This window comes from Cynoglossus semilaevis, unplaced genomic scaffold (assembly GCF_000523025.1).
Source record: "Cynoglossus semilaevis isolate Cse_v1.0 unplaced genomic scaffold, Cse_v1.0 scaffold1033, whole genome shotgun sequence".
NCBI lineage: Eukaryota > Metazoa > Chordata > Actinopteri > Pleuronectiformes > Cynoglossidae > Cynoglossus > Cynoglossus semilaevis.
The window spans coordinates 951,713-963,956 of record NW_007585109.1 but is presented as its reverse complement, the minus strand read 5'-3'; the positions used below and the strand labels follow the sequence as shown (position 1 = coordinate 963,956).

General features: G+C 38.7%; 1 protein-coding gene across 2 annotated transcripts in view; it reads right to left on the bottom strand.

Annotated features, from left to right (window-relative positions):
• The window catches only part of LOC103398389 (protein kinase C-binding protein NELL1), a 194,480-nt gene that overhangs the window by 24,781 nt on the left and 157,455 nt on the right, over positions 1 to 12,244 (bottom strand). For both annotated transcript variants that reach the window (XM_008336989.3, XM_017030667.2), the window contains one exon: positions 6,603 to 6,725. In XM_008336989.3, coding sequence (XP_008335211.1) covers positions 6,603 to 6,725 — 123 coding nt within the window. The remainder of the gene's footprint in view (positions 1 to 6,602; positions 6,726 to 12,244) is intronic.

Below are 12,244 nucleotides of genomic sequence, written 5' to 3'. Positions count from 1 at the left end.
TATAAAACGTACTACAGCGTTATGAACACAAGCACGGCTTGATCGTCGCTCCGTGAAAACACAGCAGTGATAAGAACTCAAGAGCAGTATTTTAGGTCAGGATCCCCAATCACCGGTCCCATGAACATTACTGGGCTGTGGTTTTTTTGGTACTGGGCCGCAGCGATTTATAGCAGATCCAGTGGTTTTTTTCCACTTTCTTTATTAAAAGATATTCTTTTGTCGTACTGAACATAAAAAAAAAAAAAAAAAAAACGGCAAACAAATCCCTCTGACCACACATGCTGTCCACAAGGAGTTAAACTGGCCAGAACTAACAGAGCTGTATATTTCTTTCTGAATGGTGTAAATGTCACATCTGAGTTTCTTTTGTTGTCATTAAAAAACAAATTGTTCTGATTGTGGTGTCATGACAAGTCTTTGGAAGCAGCCCTGCTCATGATTGCTTATTATTAGACATGAAAATAGTCAATACCCCAGTGCTGCATCTGTCTGATAACCAATTCAGGGTTCTGATTAGAAGAACAGTATGTGTTTTTTTTCTTCGTCTGCTGGAGAAAAATCACAACACATGAGTGACAACTAATTTTTTTTTCTTCTTTTGATGCAAAGAAACCACATTTTAAGGCCTGGGACAAGAGGCAAAACTCTAATAGAGACCAATAGAGAGTGAAATTATTTCTTTTTAGGCACATTTAATCATAGTTTCACTGGCTCCAGTTTTTAACTGTTTAAAAGTTGTACAACACTCCAGCCTCCAGCAGGGAGCAACACGGCAGAAAATGTTTTTCTTCTATCAAAACAGGAATGAAGGGCTGCGATAATTATGTAAACAGAGACGCAAGTGTCTCAGTCTTGTAGGAGAAATGGAAGCTGAATGGAACACCTCCCTCACTCATTTGCCTTTCCCTCCTTGCAGTGTTCCCCCTCTTCTCCTCTCTGAATGCATTAGTCTAGATTTCACTGCCGGCTGATGGTCGTCTGTGACATGGTTCTACTCTGATTAACTCTGATAAGAAAAGAGAAAACGCTCAAGTCAATGCCTTTGTTCATAATTGTGAAGTTAAGACCAGAAACTGAAATCCTCTCTTGTCTTTGACACACCAGTCTTTGTGAACAGGACAAGATTAGTCACTGGTTCTGCTTCTGACAAAAGCTCTGCAATAGACTGCTGATAATGAGGCTGGGGCCCAGAGAAATACTCATCTATAATCTTGGGCTGAACACTGATTGGACGATTGTGATCTGTTCATTGTGTCTGAAAGAAATCACCATGCTTGTATCTTTTTATTTATTTATTTTTTGTAAACAAATGCAAAGAGTCCCTCATTTTTTATTTATTTTTTGTAAACAAATGCAATGCATTTATTTGGGGTTCCACTATCAGTGTTTCAACTTGGCAACTGATATGGAGGAAATTCATGTGTGGACCTACAAAAATATTTCATTTTTCACCCCTTCTGTCGTACTTGTAAAACAGAATAGGTAAAAAATGAAAAATCCTTTTTTTAAAAATTATTTTGTATAAATTTAAGGTTGTGTACATGGTTATCAGGAGCCTGTTCTTGTTTACTGTGTTCATCTGAATATGAATTTAGGAATTACACCCCCCACCGTCTGTATCCCCCAGAAGCAGTGATCAATATTGTGATTTGAACCAATCAATTGTTTGTGAACAGATGTGGACTCCACAACAGCAGCACATTTTTCATATATTGACTTTTTGCATGTAAACAAACCTGTGCTGCACCTGAAAGCCACCAAAGCTACACGGCCCTGCCGCCCCAACCCTATAGGCAGTAATTACTATCCTGTAATGAATTTTCATTGTAGGCTGTAATTACCATTCAGTCTGTGATAAAGCACACGAGGCCCAGGCACGGCAGACTGACTGTCTGTAGTGAATGTGTCTGGCCGTGTTGAGCTCCCGAGAGAACACTGAGGCAAAGTTCCAGGCAGAGTGGGAAGGGACGTCTCACTGAGAGACACCCTGAAGACACATTACTCATTTGTTACAGGAGCCTATCAGGGGAAATCACAGAAGTTCACCCATGCAGTATTTTCTATGGTGTCCAACAAACAGCTAGTGAGCAAGGGGTATCGTGATGTATTTTTACAACGGATAAGACTCAGCCCTTACACTCTAGCCCCCACAATGAAGAATGTATATATATATGACTGAAAAGTTGCAGTGTTGCTGTTGTTATAAACTGTTGTTGGTAAATACTGATTCACTGGTTTTTGTAATTTGAGTTTTTTTATCCCATTAATACTGCAGTGGAACAACAAAACCATTTACTTTCACCCAATGATTTGAAAGGAACGTTATGCAGGCAGAGCAGGCAAGAACACACAGAACACAGATATAGGTTTAAATGGTAGTCTGAATGCTACAGTTACATTTTTATCGGTTCTTCAGTCACAGTCACAGTTGCACAGTGCAGAGCTGTTCTCACTTCTCTCACTGTTCTCTACCATAAGGCACAACAAGAGATTGGGATTGAGAACTGGTTCTTGTAGAGAACCTGCTCCCAGTGGTCTGATTCCTGGGAACTGTTAGTCTGGTCACTTGACAATTCCACAGAACATGACTGATTGATTGGTGTCGCATTTCACATCATATGTATAATCCTTGATTTAGAGAACTGCCAAAAAGACATAACTGTGTGGTCATTTCCAAGACATCCAGAGCTTTGACCACAAAAAAAAAGACACAAACACAATGTAATTAATTTACAATCAATGCAGTGTCTTTCATATGCAGCAAAGCCATCACAGTGTTCTCTGTCATTAGGTCCTTTTCAGTGTTACTGTGGCATTCATCAACCTGCTTTCAATATAGAATATGAACAATGTCCACCAGGACAGGATGAGGATGAGTTTACAGATGATTCTGATAAATCAGTCAGGCGGATCCACCAATAGATTCTGATTCAGATACTTTTTAGATATGTCTGCAAAACACTGAAGATTGAGTGTCATATTCTGAGAATTGCTGTTTTTTTTTTTCAAAACATCTGTTTTCATAACTTTCAGACACAACCTAATTTAAAGTGTAGAATTGCAGGTGTTATGATTTTAACATTTGAATTCCTATAAAGAACATGTTGTGTTTTTATGTACTTTTAAATAAAATACCAAATGTTAATGCATAATGTACATTAAAGAATTATTGCAGATATTATTTGTACTAGATTTAATATCCAAATTGAAAAAGTATCAACAAAAGAATAAAAAGGAATCAAATTTATAGGTGATCTGGACAAAAAAACATGAATTGGTTAATATGCATCAATTTCCATTTTTAGAGACAACAGTCTGGTCTGCTCAACACAGCTTCAAAACTACACCCTGCTTCAGTAAAAACAAACTTGTCTTTATCTCGTGTCTTACTAATAGCTGCTTTGGTTAGTGGTATTGGAGAAAAGCTGGAGGGCAACGAAGACGCCCATCAACCGTGCAGCTTTTATTACATCAGGTTTATGGCAGGATTTCACATTGTAAACCAAATTTAGCTGCATGTGCTACAGACTTGGGGCCTGAGGCAAGCTAAACAGACTTTCTTTGTCTTATTAGCAACAACAGTCTGAGGAGTCGAGGTTCCATTTTAACTGAGCAGGATGTGGTGTTGTATGAGGGAACCAAATGGGTGTCAGAGGTCGATTAGCTAAGATTGTCACCATCAGAGTATAATGAGATCTCGGGGGGGGGGGGGGGGGTAAGAGAGGTGACGATCCCTCAAACTGAAGTGCATCAACACGTAATACAAACAGACTGAAGGGAGTTCAAATGTAGACAGTTTAACGACATCATCAAAGCTGTCGGTGAAGAGAGGTGACACTGACGTGGATGATGGTGGTGGGTTAATCATATATTAGCTCAACATAGTCACCCTGTAGTAAAAGTTTTACTCTTTTGATGTTCTTGCCTGAACCCAAATCAAAGACTTAGTCGTTCTTGACTGAACAAATCAGAACTATGACTCAAATTAATGAATTTATGAAAGCAAAGTTTACTTTATATGTAGTCTTCTAACTAAACCCTGCCATTAGAATTGGGTTTTGTTAACAAGAGGCCTCTTGTGTGCAGTATATTTAATACATTGAAGTATGATTAACACCACTGAATGACCAACATTTATGCAAAGCACAAACCTGAACAGTAAGGAATGGATTCCTAACAGTTGAATCAACAAGGATCTAATCGCCCAGGTATTATTATTGTCTGTTGTTTACAGCCTCCTTCCTTCATCTTTTATTCAACAGCTCAAGTCCCACTTTTCTCATTATCTTCACCTTCACCATGTAGCATGCCCTCCATACATGCACTCAGTGTGTTTAACGTGCTTTCCTCTAAACAGTTCAATCAATTAGGACAGTATTAACTGACACCACTGCCGAACAAAACATGACCAACTGACATGGAAAACATGAGCTAAAGGGTCGGTGTGTCTACAGAGTTTCAACTTGACCTTTGTTTAATTCCTGTGAGAGTATGAATAAAACTAAACTCACATACTTTACTGTGTAAGCACGCGGTCTCCCACCCTCCTCACTCATCTGGTCAAGACTCACACCATCACCACACCAGTCAGAGGATTTCCCCTGATATAACTTTTTTTTTTCTTTCACGATTATTGAAATAGAGCTTAAGTAGTTTGGAAAATTTAAGGATAATTAAACTTAATGGTTCTCTCATCACTTGGCCAGCAGCCAAGCATAAGGACATAGTAAAAAACTAATATGAATGGGCTCCATTAAGCCTCATGTACACAAAATTAAAGTAATTTTAAATACATTTCTGTTAGCCTTATCTGTCTATGTCTGTCTTTCTGTTTATCTATCTATCTGTCTATCTATCTATCTATCCATCCATCCATCCATCCATCCATCCATCTCTTTATCTGTGAATGTGCTGGTGTCTATAAGGCAGAACTAAACTGTGCAGTGACCTGTGGTTTGTAACATTATAAATATGTAAATGGTAATTTAAGTTTCTATTATATATTGGATAATATGTGTAAATATATATTTAGCTTTACTGACAAAGAAAGGACTTTAAACCTTATACTAGTTATGGAGTGAATTAAACCTGCTGCTAAGTAGACATTGTCCTCTAGAGGTTTGTAGTTAATAAAAGGCCAAGACTGACCAAATGAGTACTTAATCCCTTTTTTTGGTCATCACCCTGCCAAGCCTGAGCCACTGTCCTGAAACAGCACTAAGGCCTATTGTTGACTGCTCTGTTTCATCTGCTGTGAACCTGCAGAGACAGTCCCACTGCAGAAAAACCCTTCTGTGAAAATACACTGTTAAATATAGTTCAAATAATGTATGGCTGAGTGGACACAGGAATGTAGTATAACAACTGAAAGGGCTGCATACACTGTATACACAAACAGGTGAGAAGGAAGAAAGAAAGGTGAGAAGGAAGAAAGAAAGAGAGAGAGAGAGAGAGAGAGAGAGAGAGAGACAGAGAGAGAAATGTCAACGTTTTGTTTGTTTCACTCACATTAAAGACCATTCAAGGTCAAAGAACAATAATCCTCCAACAGAACTTGCTGAGATTTGTTCTGTATAAATTACAACCCAAATCCTGAGTCATCCATAGGCTTGTCAGGCAAAACTGTGTGTTGCTGTGTGAAATATAATTCTGGTGTAATACAGCAGTTTTCACTTACCCTTCTGTAGAAGACTGACAGTGGTGGTGTCCACATGTGTTAGTAAAAGTGACAATATTTTTATGCTGTGACACAAATAGAGGCTTAGTCCTGGCCGAAGGCTCTTACTAACTAAATATTTGCAGATACTGTGACATGGCTGCTGACGACAAGTGTCAGTTCAAAGCTTATTTAACGCTACAGTTGTGGTTTAGGCAAATTGGGTGGAACTTAAAAGTAAACTGTCTAACACGTAGTTTCACAGAAACACAACATGCAGACTGTACATGCAGATGATGCGGGTAAAAACTCTTCAGGATTTAGGATTAGAAGAAATGTAGTTGAGCGGTTCCAATACTTACCATACTAAAATATGGAACTGTGCTTCTCATTTTCTGACTGATCACTGCTACTTTGATCAGTCTTCTTTTTAAACATAATTAAAATATACACAAGTAATGTGTACTATATGATTAATTATATTCTTTATACTGTATGTAATGTCTGCCTCAAGTAATTTACAGCTCATGACTTGGCAGTTTATTGTGTTCATATATTTTTACATATATGCCAAATAAATGTAAAGTCATAGAATGACGGTAATCAAAATCTTGTACTGCAATTAATTCCAGAAAACAGAAGTAGATTTGTTGAGAACGACAGCTTTAAAATACTTGGTACTTTTTAGTGATAGTGAATTACTGAAGGCAGTTGTACACATCAAAACAAACTGCTGAAACCCAATGTAGAACCTGTCTAGTACCTCTAACTAATGTCCTTTATAAAGGTGCAATGCAATAACATTTAGTTTATTTCCTCTCAAGGTGTATGATGCAGCAGGGTCAAGGGGTTAAAGGCTGAGTGTAATGATAGCAGGTGAAGATCAAGAAAGGTGGATGGAGGTCTGAGTCTTTGTATCTGTACACTTGGTTCGTGAACCTACCTCTGCAGATGGTCCCATTGCCCACGTAGCCCGGCTTGCAGGTACACAGGTGTCCACGAATGGTGTTGGTGCAGATGGCGTTCTCATCACACAAGCTCTGACTGCTGGCACACTCATCATGCTCTGAGGGGGAGACACAGAGACAGTCTGCATTTTCTGTGTGGAACATGTGGGGGCGGTCAACAGACAGGAGCCATGAGAATGACGCAGAATCGTTCTGACAAAACTGGACTGACCTTGTTATTCATAATTATATAATTACATGTCTAACAAATGAATTAAGGCGGACAGTTTACCAAAATAGCGGCAGCATGTGGGACTGTAGGTGAAGAGGAAAGTAGTGTAAATAACAAGAATGATGATTGGTCAGCAGTTCAGCTTGTTTTTTTTATTCAGCTTTTCTTCATCTGGTTTCAAATACATTTAAATACTTACAGTACACTTGAACAGATACTTCATAACATTCACTACAACCGGCTGTGCAGCAGTCAGCCAGGGTTATATGTTTTCTTCCTCCAGTTCATTTTTTTTAACATCAAAAATGATGTTGGACTTTCTGTCACAATTTGAGCAATTTAATAAAACCCTTGAAAATTCACTAAATTCAGAATATGCTAATTTCTGGTTTGACAATTCTGTGCATGTGTTAATTAAATTAAATTTTTAACTGAAACATGGAAAATGCCACTCTGTTTAAGTGACGCTTTTCACTTAAAATCGCTTAAAATGCATGATTGTAGTCCAAGCTTTGTTCACTGTCTGTGTAGTTGGCTGTGGTAATGGTAAACTAGTGTACATCCCAGTAACATTTTTTTTCCACCTCATTTTCCTAAACCCAAAACAATAAAATCCATTATTATCAAGAATTAAGATAACACATTCATCAAAGTTTTATACTCAAAGACAGCAGGTAAGGGAGACCATTGTTGGTCCAATTTTAAAATTTATCTCCTTAACCTTGCATTAAATTTTATGAGGTCCTTCATGGGCCATGTGAATTTTACGACCATAAGACCTGATTTATTGAAAGAAAATCTTGCAGACTCAGCAGTATAATGACCTGTTTAGGGTTCACTCAAGAAATGCTGACTCATTAATTTGAGTTAAATCCTATAGAGCATTGTTTCCCAAAGACTGGGTTGCCACCCTCAGGTGGGTCGCAAGAGATCCTGCATCATGCTTCCCAGGAGTTTACGAATAATGTCTATTGACTTGGGTCGCGAAGGTTTGTGACTTTTAAAATATGGGTCCCCAGAAAAAGTTTAGGAAACACTGGTATAGAGTGCTATAGGTACACGCACCTCCAAAGGTCTTCTATTTTAATATGTTGTCTGTCTTGATCCTACTCCGTCAATGTGATGATCATAGCAGGTCTACCTTCTGTCTTCAGTTTCAAAGTTGCTGCGATTCTTCTGTTACAAATCAGCCATGACACTCGTCTCTATCATCACTATTATAAACATCATTACAAGTCATTATTTGAGTCAGTGTCAGGTGTCGTCGTCAGAATCCTGTGTACAGGTACATCTTTTGAGTAATCGTGAACTTTCAAGCAGGCTAATTCATCATTAGCATGTAGCGTTTCTTGTACACATACATGGAAGTATTTTGCTTCTCAAGCAAAAATACCTGCAAAACGTACCGAACCGTGATGTCATTACTGAGGTACGTACTGCACTGTGGCTTTTGTATACTGTTACCCCCTCTCCATTAACATCCATTGTAAACACCTTTCTAATCAGCCTCGTTGCAGCATAGTAATGTAACAGTGTTTCCTCACTCTCACATGGCTGTTCCCTTAGAGAGTCATTGTTTTGATAAACAGGAGAAGCAACATGACTGTCAGTTGTGTTAAACAGTGTCATATTTTGTGTGAGTGTCAATGACACTGGAAATGACGGTTATTAAGGAAAACTGTGATCAGGGTGACAGGTGGAGGACATGTTGTAAACCAGAGAGTAGGGGAGTGCACATGGTGACAGGTGGAGGACATGTTGTAAACAGAGTAGGGGAGTGCACAAGTACACAAGATGACAATGGAACAGTTATTTACATATGAGAAAAAGTCAACTATCGTATAAGCTGCATCCAGGCCAGTCTCGGCTCTCGCGTCCTCTATGGCAATAAAATGGATTAAGAAGAATGAACAAACAACAAAAAAGTGTCCCATTCTAATAAACAACAGCGTTCCCTCATCCAACACATTACACATTACCTTCCTGCAGGACCACTGCCTTATCATTTATAATGTGAAGATCCACATGTTAGACATGACACATTTTTTACTACTGGCACCTTAAGTGCAAGGTCCTGATGAGAACAGTTCTGAGTGGTCTTTAGAACACATCAAACCTCTTAGGTTCAAGTAATCCACAACTACAGAAAAAGTAAAATATGATTTGGAATGCACATTAATAGAAGGACATTGTAAATAAACCAGTAAAATAATGATTATCTCTCTTTGTTCTCCCTATAATGGACATGACAAACTTTTTTTTCCGCATTTGCATTGCATGGATACTGCAGCTACCATAATTCATCAAATAATATAGTGTTTAATGTGTCATCAGAAAAACTACAAGATATGTTGAAAAATGTAATACAAATAAAATATGTTTATAATCAATTATATAAAGTGCAACACTGCCCCAGCACTGCTGATGAGTCCTATATTTATGTATAAACCACCAACTGTCTTTAAGTACCAGTCAGGACCTGGCCTGTGGCTGCAGAAACTCACAAGGTGCACACTCACTAAAACACCTGATTAATATGCAAAAGCTTTGGTGGGAGTCATGACTAATACATTCCCTTTAATTAATGAGTGGTGCTCACCAAGCCCTGCAGCAAGTAAGAGGAATTATTTAGCTTTCTTCTCCCCATAGATCTCCTCCCCATGTTCAACTATAAATTGGAAATCAACGCCAACAGTGCTGGAAGTACAAGACAAAAACATCAAGACGAAGCCAGTGCAACGGTGAAGTACACAAGAAAAATGGCTCTGGGGTTTAGAGGGGTTAGAGGTCAGAGAGGTAGACAATCACAATCACAACGGTGACTGCATCAAAAGCCTCCACCCACCATTCGATGTTGCCAAGCTAATTAAAATTACAGGGAAGCACACATTTGCACATTGAATTGATGGATAATGAACAATTAAGTACCCGTCAATCTTTTCAGGCAATTAATCCATCTCAAAGGTCTTGGTGGTTCTTCAAATGATGGAATCAGAAGTGCTAAAAGCTATACTCTGTGATGCGGCTGCACGTCTGCGGTGGCCGTGAGGTCGTGCTGGTGTGCATTATGATGACAGCAAATTTCCTTTTAAAAGTTTGTTTCTATTTAATGAGCTGTGTTGCCATCAAAGACCAGTAATCAGCAATGAATGTGGCCATCTGGTTCTAAGAGTGACACCCAATAATTATGTTTGAAGCAGCAGCGAGACACTAAAAGGCTCACTGCTGGTAGTAAAGAGTAAAATCCACAAACATTAATGAGAAACTAAGGGACTGTCAGACTGTTGCTTATTGAACAATAATTATGTGTGTGATTGACACACTGTCTGTCAAATCCTGGTTGCTGCTAGGACAGGAAAAGTACACAGTCTAATAGCAGATTTTGAGATTAACAAACACTTTATACATTCTCCAATGCCTATAATGAAAAATACTTTGTTGTTGCACGAGGGTTGATGGAAACTAGAATTCCTTACTCATTGTCTATATTTGCTATTCATTGTTAAAACATTTAAAGCTGTTCAGAGCACAGAGACCTGTCATTCATCCTCACTGTTCCTCTCTGTTTTGATCGACATGAGAGTACGTGGGTCAAATACTCCACACTGATGCGGTTGTTGGAGGGTTAAGTTGGAGAGTTCCTGTTGTCATCACCACTGCACGACTATTTCAGATGCTAATAATAAAAGTTGACTTTCTACTGGTGCTGCTGGTGCTCTCTCTCTTTGCTGTGCAGCTGGTGCGCTGTTGACCTAATTAAATTTTAAGGGGTAATAATAGTTGCACCCACATTAGTGTTTATCACTGTTTTAAGGTCATAGTCAACTGGTTCATAACACACTTTTTCTCCAGGTACTAGTCGCTCAAAAACCACGATTAGTTTAGTTGGACAATCAATTTATCATGAAAGCAAGTACCAGGTTGGAATGTGATGGTTCATAGTTGGCTCTCTATACAGAATGTGGTCCCGTCAACTGTCCAAGTCGTCCCCGGGGAGCTCTCCTTCGATGAGCCTCCAATGAATTGAGAACAAAAGGATAAAAACTGCTAGTTTTAAATTCTAATAACTAACAGCTTTTTTTTTTAGAAATCCTAATATTTGCAGGGTATCAAAAGTGAATACCTCATCGTTAGAAACATCTGTCAGTTGTTAACAGTTCTCACCTTACTGGATTTGCCAAGGAACATAATGTTCGAATGAAGCATCAATGCACAAAAACAACAAGCTTCCTCAATTGAAATACACTAGAAACCAAATGTGTTGTCAAGCTACCACAAAGAAAGCCAACATTAATGTGTTAAGAAAATTTAACCTTGACAACCACCCAAAATACTCCACGCGACCAATTCTGCTAATTATTAGGCAAAAGATTTAAGACCACCGACCACCTTCTCTTCAAATAAGGATGTTTCACAACCTCCTCAGGCCACAATGGGTAACTGCAGTTGTGTACCAGTTCAAACATGTGAAGGTTATTAAAACACTGTTAATTGCACCACTGCCTCCAGTACAATGTCAGCCAACAGTGCGCTTTGGCCTGACCATGACCTGAAATGGATTAGTGGAAAGCTAATGAATGGATGGTTGCTGCTATCGACTGCATAGAAACTGTTATCAGATTCATTTGGTTTTTAATGTTGCAGCTGCTGCCTCATCTGCAGTCTGCTGGGTTAAATCAGGTGAAGGGCTTTTTCATATTATGATTAAAACATTCATTTCATTAGTCATTTTATCGAATTTTAAAACTGTGTTTAATGCCGCTTTAATGTAACATTTCATGGATTGTTATTTCCCTAGCAAAGCAACCGCAGGCATTACCAATCCAACGCAACGCTACACTGACGACCACAGCTTTAGCAGCAGTGCATATATGCTGTGTTTTACTGTGTGAACTGAAACAAAAAAAATAGCACAGGGTAATTAATGGAATGCATTAACCATTAGGGATCTACTTGTTAGAGTATCCAAAGGGTTTCACCCACATAATACAATAAACTCCGCCCGTGATTAATGATTGTGTCACCATAAACTCATTGTGTTGACTGAGGTTGGTCTCAGTGATTTTCCTAGAGATATCTAATGTATTCCTTTGTGTGCACACCCAGGTTAGGGCCAATAGTCAATTATTATTGAGTGATGCAGCGTCAGGGCAGAACATGGCTGAAGGGGTGTTAGCCTCAGGATAAATGGAATTTTACTGTTTTGTTCAATTTAAAACATGTTTAATGCATGGACAGGCCTTCATTTGCGTGGCCCTGGGCTTACGTTTTAACATCACAGTATTTCTCATAAGTCTGTTTGGAGAACACCGCTTGTAAAATTTGGTTTTGTTATGTCTAAATTATTAACACCAAACAGAAGGCCTGGGTGTTGGAGGATAAATACAACAAAATGCATCTATTCTG